The 25,583-nt window shown below is 41.3% G+C and overlaps 1 protein-coding gene across 3 annotated transcripts in view; it reads left to right on the top strand.

The window, feature by feature from the left end:
- The window catches only part of iqsec3a (IQ motif and Sec7 domain ArfGEF 3a), a 96,575-nt gene that overhangs the window by 38,729 nt on the left and 32,263 nt on the right, over nt 1-25,583 (top strand). For 2 of the 3 annotated variants that reach the window (XM_020599506.1, XM_020599507.1), the window contains exons 3-4: nt 7,624-8,203; nt 16,281-17,578. In XM_020599506.1, the coding sequence (XP_020455162.1) occupies nt 7,649-8,203; nt 16,281-17,578 (1,853 nt within the window). In that variant the 5' untranslated portion in view covers nt 7,624-7,648. The remainder of the gene's footprint in view (nt 1-7,623; nt 8,204-16,280; nt 17,579-25,583) is intronic. The other variant, XM_020599508.1, reaches the window with a different exon arrangement.

Genomic DNA, 25,583 nt, shown 5'->3' with positions numbered 1-25,583 from the left:
TGCTCTTTGTCTCTCTTTCTCTGTCCTTCTCACCGTCTCTCTATTTTACCCCCATCCCAGGGCAACAGTTTTAAGAAAAGACTCAATCTGAAATCCCGTCTTGCATATTTCAAGAGCCTGACCTGTTTTCAAAGCCTGCGCTCTGTTGTTGCTGGAAAGATGTTTCATTTACATTACATGGGAATGCCTGTGGCTATACTGGTCTGTGTGTATGGGATAATGTGTGTGCAAGCAATTTGTTTCTAAACCCTTTTGTGGGGGTGAAAATCCTCATTCCATATTGAGATTCAGCACGATAAATAGAAGCCTATAGCCTTTTTACACCACGAAGCAGAAAACTGTTTCTGCCACATCTTCTTTTGTAGTTTCAGTTCAACCTGCTCACCCTGTGATACCGATCACTGGTCCTCCATAAAAGAACTGAGTGCCTGGACAGGATTTTAACAAGAGCCGAAGGCTGATTCTCAGTTTTTTAGAGATATAAACTGGTCGACATTGATCTCAGCCTCTTCAGTTAACTTGCAGGGCTCCGAATGTAAAAGTACAGAATTAAAAACTGCCTCTCTTTTTCCCAGGTTTCTTCTTTCGTTGCCTCCATCTTGCCAAATAGTGCCATTTAAGAGCTATGCGGTCCTCCCCAAGTGAGTGCAGTATTGATTGGCATCTCCATAACTAATCCATCACTTCAGTATGGATCACATGAGGTGAGCAGAAAGCACAAAGAGGACACCACCAACCATGCATCACAGCATGTCTCCTCAAGGGGAATTTAATAGGGTAGAGGTCGCCACGTGCATAGTAGCATCATGCATATTTTATGTGTAACCATTAAAATAAGACTTAATTACCTCAGTGGATGAATGTTTCGGTTTGACCCTCAACAGACATTCGAAGACAAGATGGCTTTTTATGATGAAGGGAGGCCTAATTTATGTTAATTATAGTATTGTGGTGGTTTATATTAATTTATGGTGTCTTTAAAGATGCTTCAAATATTTCACTTATGGTTTTTTGGTCAGAGTTCAAGTTTGTCTTGAGCTATAACTCTGCAGTATTTCCCATGAGCAGTAAGCTCACCATGTGTAAAGATCAGCTGAGTTTCTCATCTATATTATTTAGTGCGATTTGGTCTGACTGGGCTTTCACTTATGCATTTCCAGTCAGGTCTTCGTCTGTCGCTCTCGCACTCCTCCTCCTCTCCTCCTCATCCCTACTGCAGCGTACAGTACATCTCATAATCACAGTCATAGCACAACTCCCAGCAGACACTTCACTCACACTCGAGTCTCTCACTGCGGCCCTGACCACTCACACCAGCAGCTGGTACTTTAAAATTGACACAAAATAAGTAAAAGTCAGTGGAGTGTCCCTCCCTTAGCTACTGTAAATACATATTCACAAGGAGGTTAACAAGGGGTGAAGTCATAGATCAGTGGAGAAAAGGAGGGAATTATGTACTAGTCATGATCGCGACCAGAGAAAAAAATGACAACTTGACGCAGTAATTAGAGAGAACGAGGGTCTTTTTGATGCTAATTTGCTTGAAGCTGGTGCATTTTAATAACTTGTGTACTTTATCATGAGGGCGAGCTTTTTAAATGTAGTGAAAATGGCTTGCAGCCTCCAGAGAATTGCAAAACTTAACTTGTGTCACTGTAAAGGCTGTGGATTTTTGTCATATCTGAGTTGTGAGACTGTAAAGTAAATCTTTTTTTTTTATACCTGTGGCTTTTTCCTTTTCAATATGATGAAAAAAAAAATCCCACTTGGAGTATTAAAATGAAATGAACTACACACAAACACATACAAATATTTAAAACCTACATCTGACGTCCTTTCCTCTGTGGTCTCTCACACAGCCCTCTGCTCTGCCTCTAAGTCATGTTATTCCCAATTGGAGAAACCGTGATGGATTTCATATACAGTACACTTGGGTGATGTATTCAGCCAAGTTACCCCATACACTACCCTCCCTGTGTGATGGAAGAAAGAAATATGCCTGTTTATGCGTCTGCTCTCCAGTCTGCACTTGTGTTCTTGCCTGTTGAACTGATCCAATTCTCTATGGAGCAATGAGAAATAGGGGGATTGAGAAGGAAAGAGGGATTTAGTATATGTGACAAGATGATTCCTGCTTAGTTTAAAAGAGGAATGACTTTGAGGGAAAAGAGAAAAGAAGGTGAAATAAGTGCTTGTTGGCTACAAATATTTCAAAATAAATGCTACTTTTACGTGGAAAGAACACAAGATCTGATTGAAACAAAACTAATTTGTCAAGCAAGGGAGGCAGAAAGCAGCGTCTACAGGTTTCTCATTTGCAATGACTTCTGCTGATATAGTTTTCTTCACTTAATGCCCTCTTCATCAGCTCTCTAGCTGCAATCCACCAGAGGATATAGCACGTGAACCCCAAAGGTCACATGGCACGGTATCTCACCTCTGCGGCTCCTGCTACACACCTCCACACTGATGCTGCAGCTTAAGCTCTACTATCAAGATTAATGAAAGTCAAAGCAGCACACGGTGCCTGAATTCATGGTGAAGACATAATCAGGGGACCTCCTTTATGAAGATGGCCCGCCTCCTGCTTGATGCCATCCTCCTTCCCGCTGCAGCCCTCTGCAGGATTGTTGTTGTAATGAAAATGTAGTCCCTGTTTGTGCACTTTACTAGTTAAATCTGTCTTGAACTATTAAACTATTCTCAAATTAACATTATTTAAATCTTTAGGCTTTCCAGCCCTAATAGTGGCAATTTGAAGCCATTAGGAAATCTGCTTGTTTGCTTTCTGTTGTCAGCAGAAAGCAAATAAGGTTAGCAGGTTAGCTTAGCTGGGGAAAGGGGGGAGCAGCTGGCTGGGCTCTATGCAAGGGCAACAAAAGTTACTGAGCAGCACCTCTAAAGCTCACCAATTAACCTGCTTTGTCTTGTTTATTTAACCTGTATATAGTTAAAAACAACAATTTGCCACTGTACGCAATTGATTACATATTTCCCAAAATACTCTACCTAAGAAACCTAAGATGGTTTCTACTCCTTACATTTTCACATCAGGCTCATTCCTTTTAGTTTTTATACATTTGAGGGGAATTATCAATTATTTTTTTATTTAGCACTTCCTGCTAAATGTGCACGCCACTGCACTGGGTGACATGTCCCGTGTTTGCAGTCTGCTGGCTCCTGATGGCATTTTCGCACATGCACAGTTGAATCTTGCCTAAGACCATAGAAAAGTTGTGGCCATTTGAAGGTTTTGGGGGCAACATATTCACTGATCTAGTGCTTTGTAATAAAGAAACATGTCAGCCAGTGCAGCGATGTGTTTCACTGTGTTTTTAATCATTTTTGAACAACAACAGAGGTCTTTTGGACAGACGAATTAGCTAATCCAAGATAGAAAACGACAGACATTAACTGTGAGTAGAGACAGTTTGTTGTTAGTTTTATTCTTTGTATAGAGACTGTTGAAAAAACCTTAAGTCTTAATTAGCCTTTAAGGCTTAATTAAATCTGACGTTTGCTCTTGTTAGTTAATATTAATTATTTGGGTTTTTTTTATATTTTAAGTTAAAATGGTTTAATAATCTTGGAAATATATTAATATGATGTGAGGCTCAGTTAAACTTGCACAGAAACAGCTGGTAGAAATGACCCCTGAAGGGCTATGCTTTATTTTTACACATTGAGTACATTTCAGTGGGCAGCACGGTGGCACAGTGGTTAGCGCCGTTGCCTCACAGCGCGAAGGTTCCGGGTTTGGGCCCCACCTGGGACCTTTCTGTGTGGAGTTTGCATGTTCTCCCCGTGCTTACGTGGGTTCTCTCCGGGTACTCCGGCTTCCTCCCACAGTCCAAAGACATGCAGCTTAGGTTGATTGGTGTCTCTAAATTGCCCATAGGAGTGTGTGTGTCTGGTTGTTCGTCTATGTGTTAGCCCTGCGATGGATTGGCGACCTGTCCAGGGTGTCCCCCGCCTTTGCCCGATTGCTGGCCGGGATTGGCTCCGTGACCCCGTTCAGGGACTAAGCGGTAGAAAATGAATGAATGAGTACATTTCAGAGCCTGTACATTTTTTTTAACTTCTACTCAGTTAAAGAGTCAGTACTTCTACTTTTGCCAGAGTATTTTTACACAGGTATTTGTAGTACTACTTGCATAACAAATGTGCGTACTTTTGCCATCTCTGTCGGACAGCTACAATTACTAGTAATAATAGAGTCAATGTTTTCATTCAAAATAATATTGATTATTCTTATAATCAATTATTATATTAAGATCAAACCAATGTCTTCAAACTTTTTTTGGCTTGTAACTCCTTGGGACACTTTGTCATGTTTTAGATGTCTTTGACTTGTTGACAGTTCCACCAAAGTGAGACTTGCAGAGGTAAAAGTTCACAGTACTTTATAAAACAGTTTGGAGATGAGTTCACAATGTATCGACATACTGTGTGCAGCTGCAAGTGAAATAAAGCCAAATCTGTCTCATGCATCCAGATTCAGTTCAGTAATTGTAAATGTTCTTGCCTTCCCTCATATTTGCACAGGGGTGTTTTATTTCCGATTATATGCACCACTAAATTGTGCACTTAAAAATCTAAATTTGTTGCCAAAAATTTGTATGTACAAATTTTGTAGGTCTAGTAGTTGTTGCCCAACTGGCACCAACACATTGTCTCATATCCTACTACTACTACTACCAGCCTGTTAGCAATCATGGCAGAGAGCACCGGAGATGCCGGTGGATACTATAATTATAGCTAGGCTGAAACACATGGAGGATGCTACACTTATCAGTCTAGACTGCTGAGGTATGGAAAAATTAAAAGAGAGAGAGATGCAGCATCCACAGCTCGTCTCCGCCTTGCCAGTCACATTAACACCTGGAACCATTCAATCTCCCTACCTGGCAGAGGACAGAGTTGCAGGAAGACTGTGTGTATGCATATGTGTGTGTGTGAGAGAGAAGGTGGACAGAGGATGTGAGGAAGCTTGACAAAATGGAAGAAAAGAATGAGGATGAGAGGTAGATATGCAGAGAGAGATGAGTGACAGACTTTAGAGTTGGAGGAAAGTGAAGCTGTTTACAATAACTTGTGCTGATCTACACATATGCTGCACATAAACTTACACATGCATATATTAACAATGACTACATGTCATTGGCATCATGGTGATTTGGGTCCTCTTATGAGATGAGAATATGACTTACATCCAGTTGCACATTGCCCACTGGTTGTCAGATTAACTCTCACTGTAACAGGTGCTTCTGCAAAATGCACAGTGGAAAGACTATGTTTATATTCCCCACAATGAGCTGGAACACTGTGAGCAGACATGGTTGGCTACAGAATGCCTCTCCTCCTAAAACAAGTCTTTTGTTTTTCCAGGCAGGTCTAGTTTCACACAAGAAAAAGTTCACCTGCAGCTGAGTGTCAAAGCAGCAGATTTGATTTCTCTATTCATTATTCATTACTCATACAAGTTCTATTTTAGAAGCGGTACACCCAGCTATATTACTGCTAAAGATATGTTGTCATCAAGCTTGTGTGCTGCCATATGTGCAAAATGAGAAGTGAGCCTTCTGTGCAGAAGCATCTTTGATTCCTTATCCACACTAATCTCACTCTGAACCAGAACAGGAAATATGCAGATATAGAGACATAGAGACTGAGACATACACTTGTAGTCTTACCAATATTTATATAGTGTAAAAGGGCAGATTTTTAGCCACGGATACAAACATAAATCAGGTGGGTGTGTAGAGGTTACATTTCCACCTCTTCTGATTCTATTCACTTGTCTGGAACTTTGGTAAATACACAGATTTATGCTGTTTATGCTAAAGGTTTGTCAGAGTTGTGGCGCTTCCTCCCCCTCTGGGGAAAATCATTTTGACTTTGTTCTGCAGCACTCTGCATATGGCAGCCTCAATGTCCTGATGTTATGCTAGGTGACAACAATCTTATCACCATATCCAATAAGAGAGAAAAAACTCTTATCTTAATCTTGGTAATAACATGTCCAGCTGTTATCTCAAACACTGCCAACTAGTGTCTAATCTAAACCTGGCTCAGATTCAAAACTCCCTCAAAATCTGCTGATACTTAACAAGCTGCTGTTTACTATATATCAGCTATAGGTATTGTATGTCTGAGGCAAGTACTGAAGCATATACACAACCAGGACTTGGCTTTAGATGTGAAAACTGTTATTGTTTTGCTAGTGACCTTCGCATATTTAGCTACAGTATAACAAACTTTTCATTTAGCTTTTCAAACATTATAGGTTCTTAACTATTGCTTTATGACAACTGGTTAGTCCAACTATCCAGCAGATTGTCATGAAATTGTGTGCAGACACAGTATATGGCCCCCTCAGAATGAACTGCAATAACGTTGATGATCCCTATACTTTTCATTCAGCACCAGCACTGCATCCAAATGTGTTTTTCTCTAAACTCTGAGTTATGACTAAATACCTGCAAAACTAATGACAGTCCTGTCTGCGTCAACTGCACTTTCTGTTAAATGGTAACATGCTAAACAAATCTAAACACAGACATGGTAAGCATACCTGGTAGACATGTAGCATACAGATGTTAGCACGTGGGGTCAAAGAACCACTGTGCTTAAGAGATGGTGATACTTCGCTGGCTATGTTGGAAAGTTAATGTGTTATAGCTGTTTTGGCAGGAAAGATAAAATCTAGTCATCACAGAGAGGAGGGAGAGGCAGTATTAATTAGATATTAGAATAATGGTTAACCTTTTCAGACAGTTTCTCCATGAGGGTGTAGTCTTGCACTCACTTGTACACATGACAGATGTTATAGAAATGGCTGTGCAAAAAAATGAAAGAATTGCACTGTGTGCATGTTAGGTTGTTACAGGAAATAATAGAGAATATCCCATCTGATGACTTCTGATGAAGCAGAAGCTGCCAGCGTGGCTGTAGACTCAGCTGACAAGTAGGATAGGACCATACTGCAAACAGCGCTCGCCATCCCAGCTGACATTGGGCAAGAGGCGGGGTACACCCTGGACAGGTCACCAGTCTATCACAGAGCTGACACTTAGAGACAGACAACCACACACATCCACACTCACTCCTGTGGGCAACTTAGAGTCTTCAGAAATAAATCAAACTAAATCAAGGACTCTCTCCTCCCCTCTGTGCTCCAGGTTACACCTCTGGCTGTATTTACATTACCAAAAGCTCCCACATTAACCCACTTAAAGGCTAAAAGGGAGACATTTGTGATAGCTGCATGACTGTCCCCCATGTCTCTCTGTGTGCGTGTGTAGGTGCGTGTTGTCACTGTTGGCTGTCAACTTTGTCCTTTCACATTTTTTTTTCTGAAGACGTTGCTAAAATAAATCATTGCTTTTGATCTTTTTTCCACTCTTGTACACTTTGGCTTTGTTAGTTGTTCTGTGCTGTGCATTTTCCTTTGTCCATTGTCTGTCAGTGTGTAGACAGACAAGAGAGGCAGACAGAACAGAGCAGGCAAAAGAACTGGCCCTGCGCTCAGTTGGTAGCAGAGTGAGCAGCCTGGAGAAGAGGTCAGAGCTCACCACGGATGCAGCAGCAACCTCACTCTGCATTTTCTCCTCCTTTCTGCAGCGATGACCTTTCTCCAGACTCGTCAATGGGGGAGGAAGGGAAGGGAGGAGAGGGGGAGCTGCAGAGTGAGGCCCAGTCACAGCCACAACCAGAACCACAACCCCAGCAACAGCACCATGAGACTCAGCCACAGACTCAACCACCTCAGCTACAGCCACAGTCTGAGCTCCAACCAGCAACTCAACCTCAGCCAGAACCTGAACCCATATCCCAGCCTGCGCCAGAGCCCGAGCCTCAGCCCCAGGTCAAGGCTCCGAGCGAGGAAGCAGGGAAGGATGCCCCTAAGGTCTCTTCGCCTTGCAAAGAGGAACAGACAATGGTGGAGCAAGAGCACCAAAAGGTGGAAGAAGTTGCACAGGCAAAAAGAAAACAAGAGGGAGAGGAGTCTGAGAGGCATGACGGTGAGGCAACACAGGAGGAAGAGGAGGAGGAGGAAGTGGGAGGAGCAAAAGGAGGTGGGGTGGGGAGGAGAGCCAGCCTCCATCACACGGCCTCGCCCCTGAGGGTGCAGCGCAATGGGGCCAGCTCGCACCCCACTGCCTCCGACTATGAGCTCTCGCTTGACCTCAAAAATAAGCAGGTAGGGTTGTGTTGGGGATGGGGGAGGGGGTGAGGGTTGGGGTGTTGTTTAAGTGGGGGAGGGTGGAAGGTACAGTTACCCAGTGTTTCTGTATTGTACACCTTGTCTTCTGACATTTAGCTTTCTGTCTGAGGAGGAGCACATTTGTTTTGGAGGAAAAGCTGGTGATTAGATTTTTTATTTTTGTCTTTCTTTGTCATATCGAACCCTATTGGCTCTTTTGGATTATCCAAAGTGTATCTGCCTCATTTTCTTCATTATCATAAACCGCCATTATCATTTCCATGACATCATTTCATCAACATCTTTACTTGGTTTTGTCTTTCACAAAATTTGAATGGAAGCTATTTTCTGAAACATAATCCAACTATCACCCTGGTGTTTTACTGCTGTGTTGTGTTTGTTGAGAATAGAGCAACTGATGTACATTAGGTTCAGGGCACTGTATTATTTTGCCAATAATGCATACATACACTTTCACACAACAAATGAATACAAACAAGTTGCATTTATCTTGCATGAATGAAGACCCTTTTAATTTGCCTTTTCTCTTCTGCTTTATAATAACTCACTGGATGATGAAAAGCTCCTATTTCAATTGAGAATAAAAGCAAGTGACTCTTATCTGCTTGCATCTTGTTCCAGCCAGTTAAGCCTGATTTGTTCTGAATCTGATATGTCTACGAACTGTGACTATATCTATACTTGCGCCTCCATGTTCTCATGTCATGTGCTCTTATCATGCTGTTCACCAGGGCCTCAAAAATCATCTGCATTACATAATCATCTGCATTTGGAGAGCCATCAAACATTCATCCATTTTCATTACTATCCATCTAACCAACATTCTTCAGTCCGTGGATCTTCGACCAGGTGAGGCTCCAGACTTTCAGTTCAACTTGTGAGGAATAAGCAATTTTGTGGCTCTGGAGAAAGTTTAGCAAAATTTTGGGAGGCGGATCCTGGTGATGTCACAGTGATGTCATCTGGATTATTTTGTCTTGAGTTTGAGATGTAAAATTGTTAACAGAATAAATAGCAGATGTGAGGTTTGAAAGAAGTGCACTTAGGAAACAGGAATGGTCTAGTGAAAGACAATGAAGTCGAATTAAGGAAAATGTAGCATTTTGTGTTTTTGGGACTCAAAATATGTCAGCCTTTACTCCTTCAATTCATTTGAATCGGTAGCATTTTGTGTTTTTGGGACTCAAAGTACATGTCAGCCTTTACTCCTTCAATTCATCTGTTAATTTTGAGACCCCCAACTTTATGAAAGTGCAATACTCAATCTTTGTTGTTGGACTCATTTTTCAAGCAGCAATGTCAAACATTTGTGGATCCCAGTATGTCAGATCTTTGGATTTGCAGCTTGTCACTGTTTCATTACATTGTAAATTGATTAACTTTGGTTTACCAACTGTTAGTGAGACAAAACAGGATGTCACCTTGAGCTCTGCAAAAACTGTGATGGGCATTTTTCACAATTTAATACACCAACCAGTTATTAATTAATATTAGATGCAGGGGAAATATATATTTTTCAGATACATAGGGATTAATGGGTTTCTTCATTAGGCAAATGTTGCTGACCTCCCTCCCTGAAGTCTTGACTTCCATCACTGTCACTATAAGTAAGTGTGGTGTGACACACTTGACCACACTTAATGTAATCATTAAAAACAATCATGGCACCCTCCATAGACTGGGAAGTTCACTTGAACTGCTATAACTTTTTAAAGTTTGTGAATGAAAACAAAACAAACTAGAATCTATTTTCCACGACTGGCTACTGAAACTAATGCATTTGAGTGAGATAGTTGTTTTTTTAATCTTGTTCTCTGTCAGTTCCATTTCCACTCAGTTTTGACTTCATTTCCTCACTCATCACTTCTCTGTTCCACACTAAAGGTTCTTTTAACCTCAGCTCCTAACCCGTGTCTCACCTTTCACCTTCATTCTCATCTTCTTCTAATCTCACAAGTGAAAGTCCCCCTCTTTCACTATCTGCCTGTCAATGGTGCTGGAGATACACGGTCCGCTAGATTGATCTTCTGTCTGTACAGCTGGGGGTCTAGGAGCTTGATGCATCTACAAATCAATGGCAGGATAATTGGATCTGTGGGATGATAGCTAAGGAACAACCTCATGATGAAGTATTTGAACTTTAACTCACGTCATCTTGAGGGTTCAACCTCGAGAAACCCCTGCTGTTTCTTTGTAATCTGCTTTTAATTTAGTTGGGCAGTCAATTTAAAATACCTTAAATGGGAATTCAGGTAAATCTTTGCATGAACATTTTGTACACTGTAAAAGCAAAGATGTTCATGCTCAACCTCCTACAGACAGAGGTAGCATAACTCAATGTGGAAATTATTAAAGTTATTAAAACAATAGTGTACAATTGTACAAACGCATGCTTTGGAAAATAACAAACACACATCTAGACACACAACACAAGGTCTTCCAGAGGTAATATAAAGTGTGGCAGTAGTGAGTCCTAAAGCCTGGAACTAAGTTAACATTTCTGTACTTCCAGTTACCTTGCTCCAAAGTCGATGGGGTCTTTGTTTGCCTGGAATAAAGTCTGTGGTTAACACAGGATGAAGAGATTTTCATCTATTTTATTCAGTGACATAAAGTTAATCAGTAAATACTCCATTTATGATTTTTAAAGTTTTTATGTAGCTTAAAAAAGATGGTTGCTAACAAGTGGCTAAATGGGACCACAAAGGTTGTCTGGGACATTAAACGTCATCGTGCCAAACACAGAGAATCATCTACTCACTAATCCGAATTTACAGTTTCCTTGTGTCTATACTACAATACACAGCCATGATTATTAGCTAGATCAGGTCACTTGCAAAGCAAGGCGACTGTAGATGAGGCAAGTGCAGTAAATCAAATTACATGTTGGATGCTTAGTGATGGTGACATGAAAGTTATGGGACTGTGGTGTAGTTCGTTTTTATCTGCTAACAATAGATTTTCACTTCTGGTGATTGCATGTAGGCTTCAAATATCATAAAAGTGGTGTTCACCTGAGACGATGCTGAACAAAACTTTAGTTTGTCACAGAGCTTATTATCTGCAGTAATCCAAAAGCCTCAGGAAAAATCCCATTGTTTTGTTTTATCTGGGAAACCAGACTAATCTTCCAGGTTCAAATACACAAATACCTCATGCCTACAGTGCTCTATTTAGGTCAAAATTCAGACAGAAGTCCTGTAAATGTCTCCAAGCCTACGGTTTATAGAAAACGTCTCTCTGCATCACAAGGTGCAAAATATACAATACTGATATCGCTGACTAAAGACATGCTAATAAATTAACCCTCCTTTTAAATAGTGTTTAAGTCCATGTTTTTCAGACTCTTGTGCTGCACTTTGATTTTATACTGGGTCTATTTCCTCAATCAGCCACAGCCTTAGGAACACAAACAGTGTGTGTTTTCTCCTGTTTATATAGCAGCGTCTAATCTGTTAAAAACACATTAATCAAATGAAGAGTCTTGAAGAAGTAAGTAATCCATGCAGAATGCAACGCCTTCTGTTTCACAGGGTGATGAAGTGATAGGTGATGAGACCTAACTTGAAATGACTGCTCCTGCTCTGTAATCGCTGCTAATTTCTGCTTTGGTAATTGAGGTGCCCATGAATCAGAAGGCATTTATCTCCACAAAGTGAAACATTCAGCAGTCAAATGTTTAGTCTGGCAGCTTCTATTCATTCATTATTACACTGAAGTGTAAACGGCACATGCAAGAAATATCAAGGACCATGTTACACATTACAACTGCCGAAACAAAAAAGTATGAATTTAACATGTGCTGACATTGCTCACTAGGTTGCAGCCAAGAACAGTAAAGATGCATCATTATGATGAGATTCTAGATGATTTGACTGAGACCACTTAATATCAGTCTATGTTTTCATTAATTCGGAGTTTCTTCTGCATTCCAATTAGTCTTTCAATCCCAACTGACCTTTACAGTGACTGACTTTATGGTCAAGGATGTATCAGCTAAGCAGACCTCCACCTATTTTATTGTCATCCACATTTTGCAGTGCAGTCAGTATTAGTTGTGTCCCAGTTTTGCTGTTATATAATAATCTTATTAATCATGCAGATGTTTCTGTGCTGTAAGACAGCATGCATGAGCATGAAAGCTAATAAGTGCAGCTGCGCATTTTGGCCCCTCTGATAATCTGCTGTTTTCTAGCACGTGTCAGGGTGAAACCCCCTGAATTAGTATTTTAGAGTTGATTAACCTATGATAGATAGTACAAATTAATAGAGTCCAGTATGTGCATGCTAAATTTGGGGCAGATTAAACAAACAAGATGTACACTAATTTGTTAATTAGTGATCTTTAGAGATGCTGGCAGTCAGATTTAGTTATTTTCACAGAAAGTCAAGCTAAGGTACGATCATGCTTTCTATAGCTTTATATTTATTATACAGACATGAAATTGGTGTCCATCTTCTCGTCTAATTTGTGGCGTAAAAAGCAAAAAAAAAAAAAAAAAATTCTAAAATGTTGAACAGTGCTTTTAAATTAATGTATGACTACAACACTAAACAGATTCACTACAAATGGGTTTCAATTTTTTTTATTTCAATCCTGAAAGGAGATAGACTCATCTAACTTACAGTAAGTAGATGGGGTTTTCAAAATGACAAGCTTGCCCTTTACAAATTAGTTTCTAAACAGAAGATTATAAGGTAGACATTTAGAGCCAGGGCATGGTTATTTTTTTATTATAAGGCTCCAACAGAAGAGAGACAATAATCATGGCACTAAATAGGAAAATCTGCCTCTCAAAAAAACATGCTGTGTATTGTTAAACTGACTTATTTCGATTTGAAGCAGAAATATTTTCTGACTAAGGCACATTCCTTTTCCAAAGCCTGTGAGTATTATTATTTTATAGAGAGAAAGTCCCATATTTCAAGCTAAGATATAAGCCAGACACACACTATCTGCTCAAAATCAGATGGTGTTCCTGCAGCTTGAAAATATTTAAAATGACTGGATTTGAGCTCTAGCATCTATTACAATATAATCATTAGCTCAAATTTCTATAGTCAAATTGAAGCCCTTTGTCCCTTTTATCCTCCCTTATCTATCATTTTACTATCAGTAGTATCTTGCGATTTCCACTTATACTGCACGTCCACCTTCAACCCTCAAACCTGTCAATATTTACTCCACTTTGTTATTCGCATACTGCAGTGTTGTACCATTTTGCACCGGCTTGCTTTCCACCTTGTCCCCCCTCATTTAAATAAGGAAACTGATGGAACAGACCAGCGCCATCGCCTTTCTCTCAAATCACTGTGCCTCTGTAATAATCTGTCTCCATCAGCACTTAGTACAGTGATCAGAGGTAGAACTGACAGTCGGCTAATGGAGGGGATTTTCAGCAGAGCCACTCTTGGCACAATCATCCTCCTCACCCCCCACTTTCTGTATCTTACCCTCTCCTCAGTACCCTGAGCCACTTGTTTTGTGTTGTCAGTGCGCTGGTGTCCTTTCCTCTTTTACATGTATTACAAGTGTAGTGGTCAAGTCCCAAATAGGGATGTGCCAGTATTAAATTTTCATGTTACAGTAATTGTGTCAATGAACACTAAATACAAATATCATTAACATAATAATCATCATGCTTTCCTGACATACTACTACATGCATATAGTAAAACTGATTCACACCTTGATTCCCTTGGATTTAAACAAACTGAACAGTGAACTGAGCCATGTTGGAGCTTTACAGCAAGTTTCAGCACATTGTTTAGTAACTTTACTGTTTGATTTCAGCCTCACTGCTCTCATGAAGTGGTATTCAGTCACAGCAGACACTTGTTTTCAATAAAAAGCACTAAAAATCCACTGTACACTACCTGCACAGCACCAAACGGCAGACATAGAAGCAACAGGCTCATGCACATAGTGGAGCATTCAGCAGCTAAAGAGACAGAGTTGATAGAGACCAGAAACCTATCTAGCTGAAGTAGTATACTGGCACATCTCTTGCTCTTACACAACCCTAGCTAGATTGGTATCAGATCGTGACTATTTCTTCCTCTCCTTGGTTCCTTCCTCCATCCATCATGTCCCCAGCTTTGCTTTGTGGCTCTAATTCCATCTTAGTGGCAAAGTGTATCAGATGCACACTCTGATAAAGAAAGCAACGTGACCCAAATGCTTTATTCATCATCCCCGACCCGGCTTACACAGAAGGCAAAACAAACCAGCTCAACTGCCACATTTAATCAAACACAGCCATGCTGATGGCCACATCCAAGGGCACCTCTGCAGTGGAAGTCTTGCAGAATTTAGTTATTGATGAAGCACACCTTTCTGAGTTAACAAGGTCAACCATATTACCTGTATGCTTGCCTTAATTTTTTTTTTAACTACACAAGGTCTATTTTAGGGCACAGTTATGGTGATAAGGCTACCTGTCGTTACACACGTAACAGTCACCAAACAGTCCAAATTAAAAAGGGATGAATATTCAGACTGAGCTTACCTAGTCTGCAAGAGCTGGCAGCTGCTGAGAGGTCGCTATCAGCAGATACAGTAGAGCTCCAAACCCACATGCTATTCAGAAACCACCTTAATATTCTCAGTACGTCTCACTTTGCTCGCAGAGGCTCTGCAGTGAAATGTAAATTGAGTAGATAAGATGGATTTTCAGTGTCATTCCACTTTTCTAAAGAGCTTTGTGTGTGACTCCCTTCCTCCAATGACAAAGAGAGGCTGCATCTTGTTGCACTAACCACTTATCACAAATTTCAGACCCTCCAGGCATTACAGCCCATCAGTGCCTCTTTGCAGGAGTCCGTTTGAAGTGGTTGGGTGATTTTGTCCAGAACTAAAGCGAAAGATTAGTGGCTGAAAGTCACATTTTGATCCTTCATGGCCGCAGTCACCATTCGCTCAGTTGCATTTAAGGGGTATTTTACTTGGACCCTATTAATCCTCATGTACACCTCCCCCTGATACAAGAAGTCAGCTCAAAGTCTTAACAGGGCACTTAAGGAGGGAGCAGCAAGGATTTTATGTTCATGTGCATTTCTACACAGCAAACTTACAATCTTTTCAAGTGTGCTATTCTTTTACTGTATATGTACAACCTCCTCTACATGTGTGCCCTTGATAAAGTTCAAACATAAGCAGAATTATATTCACTGACTTAGTCTGAATGAAAAGGATTTCAGAGTGACTTGATAAGATAAGCACTCTTTCTGGGCACTTCCAAAGTTACCCACACCCTGACTGTTCTGGGAAATTCAAAGAGGTTTCATCTCATGTTTGAGCTCCTGCCAGATGAGGATGGCTATATTACATTTCTATCTATTTCCCACAGCATTTGAGCAAATATTTCACAGGCAAGATTAATGGCGTGTTCAGCTTCAGACAACTTAAAGATGCTTGGAGGACCTCTCTGGAATTCGCTGAGATTATGAGTTCTATTTGCTGAGGAAATTAACAGTTTGTCTAAATGTCATGAGTCAGGCTTTACTTTGTTCACTCTTTGAAACTGTGGCTTTGACCAAACTGTACATACTTTCAGTACACACATCACAAGGCCAGCTGGCAAAACAGAATTACAGAGCCATCTGAGGAAAGTGTTATTTAGAGTACTTTAATAACTGACTACTACTCCCCAAAATTGGGCTTTACAACCTCTTTCATCTCCTGGGAACTGTATATATTTGATCTTTTTCACTGTTCAGCTTAATCATTTTTCAACTGCCCTCCGCTTGTTTTTTTTTTTCACACTGCAAACCCAATATTCATCCTTCATATACCAGAGACACAGACAAGAATATTACAAATGGGGAAACAATGGAGTGACATGACATGCATGCACCTTTAATCTCAAATACAAGCATCCATGATACATGGGATCATGAGAGTCACAGTCAAGGAGTCCTCTTTGACCTTGTGAGCATTTTTCTAGCATATCTGGTTTGTTCTGCAAGTTTTCATCATTTATAAATATATATATGTTCCAAAGTATACAAAAGTTACACCAAATTGTTATTTTTGTTTTGTATCTCTCTATTAGATCGAAATGTTAGAGCACAAATATGGTGGTCACCTCATCTCCCGCCGTGCTGCCTGCAAGATCCAGACTGCCTTCCGCCAGTACCAGCTCAGCAAGAACTTCGAGAAGATCCGCAATTCATTGCTGGAGAGTCGTCTTCCTCGACGCATCTCCCTGCGCAAGGTCCGTGTGCAAAACACAGAGGGTTTCTCTGCTGAACGGGCCCTGGCAGAAGGCTGTAACTTGGCAGGCATCCCATTGGTGCGCTCACCATCTCTGCCTGCCACAGTTGGTGGCACCCTGACTGACCTGGAAGATTCATTCACTGAACAGGTCCAGTCACTGGCAAAGTCCATAGATGATGCACTCAGCAACTGGACTCTGAAGACCATGTGTTCACTGCAAGAAGCTGGGACGTATCAGTTCAGCGTTGACTCCTTCAATGCAGCAGCAGCAGCTGCTGCTGCTGCTGCAGGAGCAGGAGCTGGTGGAGAGGGAGGTAGTGTGGAAGACTCAACCACTCATCAAGCCCCAGTGGACCCAAGTGAACTGTCGAGAAATGCAAGCAAACTGATGATGGCCTTTAGGGATGTGACTGTGCAGATTGACAGCCAGAACTTTCGTGTTTCATCTTCAGTCATGGAGACATCCACATCTGTCACTCTCAGCAGCTGTATTGAACAAGGAGCCTCCTCCACTGTCACAACCACCTCCACAACAACAAACTCCACACCAGACTTTTTCCCACTTGGCCCCTCACAAGAACCTCCTCCTCCACCTGCAGAGGTCCCAGATGAACCCATAGATCCACCCCCACTACCCCAAGAACCTCCCCCACCCCCAGAGTCAGAGTCAGAGACAGAAGGAAGTGAGCAGGATGTTGAATTCCCAGCTCCTCCTCCAAGTGAAGAAGAGCTCAGGGAGGAGGAGGAACCCTCCCTAACCCCTTTGGATAAGATGGCTGCACCCCTAAGCCCTAAGGAGACTATTGTTGTGACATCACCACCCACAGAACCTCCTCATGCCCCTCCACCACAGGAGGCTGTACTGTTGGGGAGCTCTACTGTGGTGGAGCCCCTAGAGGTCAAGCGATGTAGCTCAGAGACAGCAGACAACAGCTCAGAGCAGATGAGCAGCAGCAGCACATCAACAGAGGCACGGTCCACATCTGAAGCCTCCTCCAAAGAGGCACTGCAGGCCATGATCCTCAGCCTGCCACGCTACCACTGTGAGAACCCCGCAAGCTGTAAATCACCCACGCTGTCCACTGACGTCATGCGAAAACGCCTCTACCGCATTGGCCTCAATCTCTTCAATGTGTGAGTAACTAGTACACTTGGATTTCATGTTTAGATTATTCTAATTTGACTGAAAAATCAGGACAAGCTTTCCTGTAACTAGTTTTCAATCACTGCAGACTGGTTGACCATGAACATGCAGTAAATCATTTGGGCAAAACAGAAGGGTACTTTAATAGTCTGGACAACACTTATTAAACATGTCCAGAAATTCAAAGCTTTACAGGCTTGGCATGCATAAATTTGGTTACTATGTTTATATGATACTGTATTTTGTATGACATGATTGTGTCAAAGAACCCACATTCTCGGTAACTATTTTACCACCTTCCAACTTCCACTGCATTTTCCTCTGTGGATTCACAGAAAGTAAGCAGAAGAAATACATGCTTTCTGTCTTGAAAAGCTTGTTTTAAGTTTGCTGGTTGCAGCTTTCCAGTTATCTGAATTCAGCTCCTCATACTGCCTGGTGGAGAGTGGCACAGTCAAAACCTGATAAGAACTTCCCAAGATGCATTTCAGACAGGTGCAAGGTGGTTACATGGCAGTAAGAGATAGGAAGAAAAAGCATCACCAGTAACAACAGTGCATGGGGGCAGCACTGACTAAATCTGCTGTGTAGATTTGTTGAAGTGCATCCCTTCTTAGTACCCGAAGAGGTGGATGCTGTCGGCTAGTCATTTGCTAGGTCTGAGCTAGCCACCATGCTCGCTTCTTTGCTGCTTAAAACAGTCGGCAGTAGTTTCATCCTAGTCCTCATTGTGTCATTTAGCAAAAATTTGAAATGCTTAGTTTCACTATACTTAGCATGTATGATACTGTACTGTGTAATGTAGTGAACAGTTGGCTTACAGTTTTGGTGCAGAGGAGGCTCGTAAGATCTTTGGATGAAAGGCAAAACAAATGTTTTACTTTACGACAAAATTGACTGTATGCTATTGGATGAGCAGCTTTAACCCTATGTGTTAAAAAGGAAACTTTGTGATTGAGTGGACATGGGTTCCAAGTTGGAGGGCCCAGGCCCACCGAGACCCACCCACAGCATCACAGCCATAGTGACATAACACGTATGATGAACTTAAAAATGTTTGTACACGACTCTTGAAAATGTGCTGAGCAACCAATAGTTCACAAGGAATGAAATATTAAATATGGAGATTTACTGTACCATATTTTCTATTGGCTTTTCACCTGCAGCATACCCTAAAGGGCCTAAGCACCCAACATATTCAAATAAATGAAGTAGATTCACTCACATATTACAAGTTGAGTACAACCACTGATGGATTAGCTGGGTAACAACATGAAGAGTGAATCTAAAAAAAAAAAATAATGGCAACGATCCACAAAGCCTAAAATTCTCATTAGTCATTCTGCTGAGAGCTGTGAATGTAATTAAAAGTTTTTCTGCACTGTGTGAACTGGCACTTTGGGAACTGGGATGAAAAATTTGTTAACATTTCAGTCCAAGCAGGTTTTTTCCCCCTGCCACCTCAACCATTTCTGTAGAAGCTCTTTCCATAATATCTTGCAGTGAAAAAAAACTGCATTCCCATGGGTGCAAAACCACTACAAGATTTAGTGAAGAAATTGCCCTAATAAAGCAACCTCATCCAAATTTATAAGACTGAAGCTTATAAACACACAACATCTTTTGGTTTACAGCCAAGCTTTACAGTTTCATAAAAGGGCACAAGAAGAGCAATTAACTTTGCCTCACTTTTGGAGCATGACACTGAACACAAGAGGAGCAGGAAGTAGTGTACACTGGAGGGAGATGCAGAGAGAAAAATCAGCACAGGAAAAGTGCAAAACACTGTAATGTTGGCTGGTCTAGAAGAAGGGTAGAGAGACTAGAACTTGTCTTTTTCTCTTTTTATTCACACACACATACCAACAGCACTCTGACCTCTGGCAAGCAGGTCAAGGCCGATGATACATGAACCTTGAATGTTGGCCAGCCCAAACTGATGCTCAACAACAGCGCCCTCTCTCCCCACATCTTCGCACTCTCATCAGAGACTGTGGTGATGCGGCATTTTGTGGCCCTCCACTTCCGGGATCTTGGCCCTTCCGACCCCGGAAATGCCCCTGGGTGCATGAGGGAGATGGTGGACCCTGTGTCCACCAAAGCATGGAATTTGTGCCATTCACCTCACAATCCAGGTATAATCTATGTGTTCGGCCCAGGTGGCCAACCCTCAGCTATGGCAGGTTGCGCATAGATAAGCTGTCTGGGGGTCTTGGGCTTTGTGGTGTAGGGGCTGGGTAGTTGCAAGCGATGTGTTCCAGTTCCTCACAGCAGTAGCACTCCTCTCTGCATCACTCAACTGCTCTTCTAGCAGTGACCTGGCTGGCTGCTTCCTCCCCCACGTCTGTTTGCCATACTTGGTGCTCTGGCCTGGGGGACACAGCATGTGCTCAGCCCGCTCCACTTTGGCCATGGCTGCCAAAGGCATATAATATAAATTATAGCAGGACAATAGAGAAATGGCAGATGTCAGAGAATGCAATTTTTAAGTAAAACGACAGGTTTCCTAGCCCTCACTGCCTATTTGCAGTTCCCTCTTCTCACACCCCTTCTTCAAACACTTTAAAAGATAAGATGACTTTTAATAAATTGGCTACAAGGGAAGAGAGAGATAAAATGTGGAAGGGAAAACAAAAATAAATAAATAAAAATAAAAAAGTGGCAGTGGTGGTTTGAATCGTTCAGTCGAGCTTGAGGCTTATTAGTTCCACCAGTTCATATCCTCCCCCCTAACTGCACTGTTGTATCCTTTGCATCTTAAATAGAGCTGTTTGCTATGGACCAAAACTTGGATATTGTTTGATCATGCCAACAACAAAGCCCACGCATATGCACGAACACACGTAAAGTAATGTGGGAGTAAGTATGAGTGTGTGTTAGTCTTGCAGCAGGTGGTCTATGTGCCACTTTAGTAGGAGGTGTGATAAAGGGGAAAAAGTAAAAAACAGGAAAAGTCTGAAGTTTTTTTGTGTGTCTGTGTGTATGCGTGTATGTATGAAGAAGAGAAGAGCGAATGATTGAGTGCAAAAGCGAGAGAGAGGAACTGAAAGAGAAACAAAAAGGTAGTTGGAGGAAAAAGTGGAGAAAGAGAGACCACTTGATAAGGTTCCACCTTGAGTGTGGCTGGAATGACAATGACTATATTTTGTGAGGAGGGAGTCAAGGACACTGCCAACATGCCAACACACAAGGGAGCTGGTACCAAACTGTCAACGGGGAACAGGCAAAAAGAAAAGCATGCGATGAGGTGTGACATGAACAACCGATTCCTGAGAAGATTTCTCTTTGTGTGTGCATGACTTTTCTATTTTATACTACTCAGCTGGACATGTCCTTAATTCACTTTTCTCCCTCATACATTCTAGTGTATTGAAGGCATTGATTAGCCATCGGAGCAGGTCACGGTGTACGTAGAACATGTCATGCATGAAAATGGAGCGCCACCAGAGCTCTATGAATTAAAGAAAAGATGACATAAGATATTTATATTAGAGGTGTTATTGTAAGTGTTAAGAGAGCATGTGCATGAGAGAAAAACAGATCTGAATACATATGTCAGTTGGCTAATTAACACAGCAGATTCACAGATCCAAGTCTGCTGAGCCTCTTGAGAGGAAGAACCTGACGTCAGCACTGAGCTCTACATTAGTGTGTATAAATTGGTATGTATAGTTTGTTCTTGTTCATGCATACACAAGCCTTCCCTGTATTAACATTCTGCCCTTAGTGCTAAATGACCCGGTACATAATTACAACCTCTGAAATCCAGATGGTGAACAGAGGAAACATTTCTGAATGCTCACGAAACCCAAAACCAGTTTACTCTCATCTGTACTTGTTATTTAAAGGGTAAGGCTGGGCACATGAAGAGAACAAAATCAAGAACAAACTTATCCTTGTAACTTGTAACAACTACTGTGTGTGTAGCCTATTAGCCTAGTAGCTTGTTCCTTCACATTACTTCATTATGATGAACACAGGTACTGTAATTTATTTAGAGTCAATCGTACATACTGTGAATACTGTTACTGTAAATGTTCATTAATCTGCATTTGGACACTGTCCCAAACAAATGCATTATTTCCTGTTTGAGTAATGGCTGCTAAAATGACACTGAGCTGTTTTAGGAAATTAGTGTGCTAATAAAAATGGAGCCAAATATTTCCGATCTCTCTTTAAAGATTTACTACAAATTCTCAGTAAGAAAATACAGGGTTTGCCACAGACAAGTAGTTAGGAACTGAGAGATAGTAACATCCACATTTTTGATTTCAGTCTTTTCACAATCAGAACAATAAAACAATACCAGCCTAATTTTTTAAAAAGTTTTTAACAGCCAACACTGTTTCACAACCTGCAGTACTTGTACCCCATGGGGTATTTTTGTACTTTCTAAAAGCTAAATAATGTGCTGTGACTGGGAGTAGGAAGAAAAACACCCTAAAATGAATAACCATTCAAACACCTAGCAATTATTAGATAAAGTAATGGATACATGGTTGAGATAGACAAAGAAATTATGAATTAACAGGTGGTGGAATTATCAAAATAAAGGATAGATGGTGAAATAGCTTATAATAATGGGTACGTTCATAAAATGGCAAAACTGATTATTTAATATTTTAAATAGCCTGGTAAAAGTAATGGACAAATAGTTGAAATTTCCCAGTACTCCAAGTGGTAGTAATACAAATATAAACCTATCTAAACAAAGAGAGTTCAATTATATATTGTCACAATATCCAGTTTGAAGTAATTTTAAAATGCAAATGAATACATCTGAACATCAGTCACTGATGAACTTTTCATCTGATAGGGCTCCAGTGTGGTTCTGACAGAAAGGGTTAGGATCCAACACTCTTAACCAAGGAAAGGAAGTGCAGTCATAACTGTTTTCTTCCCTCGGTTGCCCTCTCAGCAAAAGCAGACTTGATGGACAAGAACAACACTTTGCAACAGAAAGACCATATCAGTGCAATGACTCAAGCTTGTGAAGCGTCAGGGGCGCTAACTGGCCATCAATCTCTCGCCACTTAGTAATGGAACAGAAATGTGTGCATCTGGAGAACTAGGCAACATGCTGTGCTGACAGTTAAGCACTTGTAAGTGCCATAAACCACGGTTCTGAGGTACAGCCACTGTGCACATCTGTCTATTAGTGGAAAAACAGAGTGCCAATAAAAATGGACATTAAGGTGGTGGAGGAGGGTGGCATTTGTGATGAGATGAGAGTCCAGTGTGATGCAAAAACAAATGTGTGCATGCAGCAAGGAGGCAGGAGAAGTGTGTGTGTATGAGGGAGAAAGATATGTTGGCATGTAGCAGTTTATTTTGCAGATGCCATTTTAGCACAGCATCTGAGTCCTGTCTGACACCGTCTCTGCCATCCCTCCCCCTGCTTTGTGCATGTGTCTCTACATGATGTACTCTGGCTCTCTATTCACACTTCAGCCTTTTAAGAACTGACTTCAGCACCACATCACCTGCTCCACCCTGATTTGCATACATATCTTATTCTTTGCCTATGAACATAATCCAAGTGACAGTCACGTAACCTATTAAAACATAACTGTCATAACAGCTTAAAAGTATGTATGCATTTGCAGTAGGAGGAAGGCCAGACAAACTAAACTGAAGTCTTTTCAGTTTTTTGCAACATAGCAATGCTACAGTTTCCACCTTCAAAATTATGGACATTATATACATGGCTACAAGAGGTCAGAGTTGTTTTCATCATTTGAACAAACAAGCCATACTTAGTGTCAGATTGCCTGATGTGAAAGGTTTTTTTTTTTATTGCGCCACTCATTTGAATCTGTCCATCTTGCATCTCCTGCCTCATCCTCCCCTCCATCAAGTTCTGAATATGAATAATAATCACCATGTGTGATCCATCTGTTATTGGGCAAACATCAAATGAGTGAAATCTGCCAAATTCATTTGGCGAGACATCGTCTCCAGCTGAAAGGGCTAAAAGCTGAGAGTTTGTTGAGGCTGTCAGAACAGATGCTTTCAGGCAGTCCAGCCTGTGCTCATCATCCTCACTCTCCCATTCCTGCACATCTGCTCTTTCTGGTGTTCTTCCAGCCTCCTCTTTCTATCATGCCCTTTATCCTCCCCTCCTCTCTGTACCGCCCTCGCTTTACTAAACCCATTAGTGGTGGCACACACGCACACACACACACACACACACACACCATTCTGTTACATCAAGGCAATGATTTAAACACTGTATGCGGGCTAGAAAGGGAGAGCTGTGGCAGAAATGAGGTAGCCTCCCTAGAGCATCTATTCTGTCTAACAGTGTTAAAAATAGTTATGATTTTACTGGCTTATTATACATATGTGACTTCTGTCCTGCAGTCAGTTGAAAATTGCTTTCCAATGGGATCATAGGCAAGGGGATGTTTTTGAAAACAATGTTTTGTGGAAAACATATATTTTATATTTTATGAAGTCATGAGCATAGAAAAACACCTCATTGTTTAGACATGTAGATGGTAAACAGACTACTCACACTGGCCTGTGAGGCTTTTGCTAGAAGCAGCTGTGAAACCATAAAACACTATTAAACAACAAATTCAAGGTGACTGCAATTCATCAAAGTATTAGATACCATAACTAGGAAACCACAAAGCAGTGGTGAGGTGTTCAATAGCTGTTAATGGATGTTGGACGGGAATGAATACAGGTGAGATTTAGCCCTGTGTGTTTCATTCCTTCTAGCAGTCTCCACCCACATCATGCAGGTGTGCTCAGTAAGCACCCAACCTACAAGTACTGCTTTCCAGACCAAGAACCTTGTTACTTCAGTACATCAGTTTATTTCTGTCTTATTATCACTAGCAGGGTCTTTGTGGAGGCGGTCCTTATCCATGGCTCTAACTACCATCCTGAGTTGACAGTACAGAGACATAGCCAATCAGCTGTTTGGTTAGCTTTGTAATGCCTCAAGTCATGCAAACATTCATCCACACACTGATTGTTGACTGGCAGGTCATTTTTGTTGCTAGTTTAAATTTCACTTAGAGATCAAGTCACTTCTCTATTATTTTCCAGCACATATAACTCACCCTTGTTTTTACATTCATTCTGATAAAGCACTTTTTTACATTCATTTGGCTTAGGCACTCACTCTGCAAAAACATTTAGAGAAGAAGCTTTATTTTGTTGTAACACATACAATGAAATTTTGATTGGAGGTGAGGGGCCCCAGGGTGCTGCGTGCACATGCGCCACTATCACAGGCAATTTGGAGGTTCAGTGTCTTGCCCAAGGACACTTTGACACGTGGACTGCAGGCACCGAGAGTTGAACCTTCAACCTTTCGCTTGGGAGATGACTGCTCTACCCACCGCACCACTGTTGCCCCCCTCAGGTGTTGCACCTAAGCCTTTCTATGCTAGAGAAAACCCTGGCTGCACCCAGATACTATTAAACCAAACAAATTGACTTACTACTGCTGCTAACTGTGGTTAAGTATGTTAAGAACAAATCATCTGCGCAGTCACACTATCACACCGTATCACACCAATATGTAGGACACACTTTGGAGCTTTTACTGGCATGGGGTTGTCTTCCACATCACTTTTTCAACTGATCCATTTTGTGTCACTGCATCAGAGGAAATGTTGGCTGGCCAGCTAGCTAATAGCAATAAATAATAATAATCACCTTTATTTGGCCAAGTATGTTACACACAAGGAATTTGTTTCCGGTACAGAGATGAGGCAGTCATCTTAACTTTGGGGTTCAGTGTCTTGCCCAAGGACACTTTGTCACGTGAACTGCAGGCACTGAGATTCAAACCACTAACCCTCCAGTTGGGAGACGACTGCTCTACCCACTGACCCATAGTCACCCCCATATCACAATTTGCCTTGTGATCTTTATTGAAATTGCAAATTTTAATTTGATTTTTCTTTTACATGAATTCTTGAGCAAATTTAGTAAATGCCTAGCTTCATAAATTATCATTATTATTATTATTATTAT

This window comes from Monopterus albus, unplaced genomic scaffold (assembly GCF_001952655.1).
Source record: "Monopterus albus unplaced genomic scaffold, M_albus_1.0 scaffold41.1, whole genome shotgun sequence".
NCBI classification, from domain to species: domain Eukaryota; kingdom Metazoa; phylum Chordata; class Actinopteri; order Synbranchiformes; family Synbranchidae; genus Monopterus; species Monopterus albus.
This window is presented reverse-complemented; position numbering and strand designations above follow the sequence as displayed.